Source organism: Colobus angolensis, unplaced genomic scaffold, assembly GCF_000951035.1.
Source record: "Colobus angolensis palliatus isolate OR3802 unplaced genomic scaffold, Cang.pa_1.0 Scaffold28, whole genome shotgun sequence".
Taxonomy (NCBI): domain Eukaryota; kingdom Metazoa; phylum Chordata; class Mammalia; order Primates; family Cercopithecidae; genus Colobus; species Colobus angolensis.
This window is the reverse complement of record NW_012116043.1, coordinates 4314889-4315280: the sequence shown is the minus strand read 5'-3', so window position 1 is coordinate 4315280 and position 392 is coordinate 4314889. Positions and strand designations below refer to the sequence as shown.

The window sequence follows — 392 nt, the reverse complement described above, 5'->3', positions numbered from 1 at the left end:
GCTTGCTTCTGTCATCGAAATCTCATTGAAATTGGTTATGTCTGTTCTGTGTGTTTGTCAAGTAAGTTCATGTACCTAGTTTTTCTTTTTTTTCTGTGTTGGGGGGTAGGAGAACAGTTTCTCAACTGTGTTGTTTTTCAGCCACTCCATTGTTTCTTTTTTTTTTTTAATTTACAGTATTCTGCAATTTCAGCCCCATTTGCACTACATGCGAGTAAGTATCTTTGAGATTGTGTGGGTGGCTAATACTTCACAGCTCTAGAATATTAAAAAATGTTTTCCTCTCTGTAATTTCAGGACAGCCTTTAAGATTTCTCTGCCTCCAGTACTGAAAGCCAAGAAAAAGAAACTGAAAGTGTCTGCCTGAGGATAAAATACTCTCCCCATCTTTT

The 392-nt window shown here is 37.0% G+C and overlaps 1 protein-coding gene across 1 annotated transcript in view; it reads left to right on the top strand.

The window, feature by feature from the left end:
* The window catches only part of GTF2H3 (general transcription factor IIH, polypeptide 3, 34kDa), a 27315-nt gene extending 26923 nt beyond the window's left edge, over positions 1–392 (top strand). Inside the window, exons 10-12 of the mRNA XM_011948579.1 lie at positions 1–61; positions 178–214; positions 298–392. Coding sequence (XP_011803969.1) covers positions 1–61; positions 178–214; positions 298–367 — 168 coding nt within the window. The 3' untranslated portion in view covers positions 368–392. The remainder of the gene's footprint in view (positions 62–177; positions 215–297) is intronic.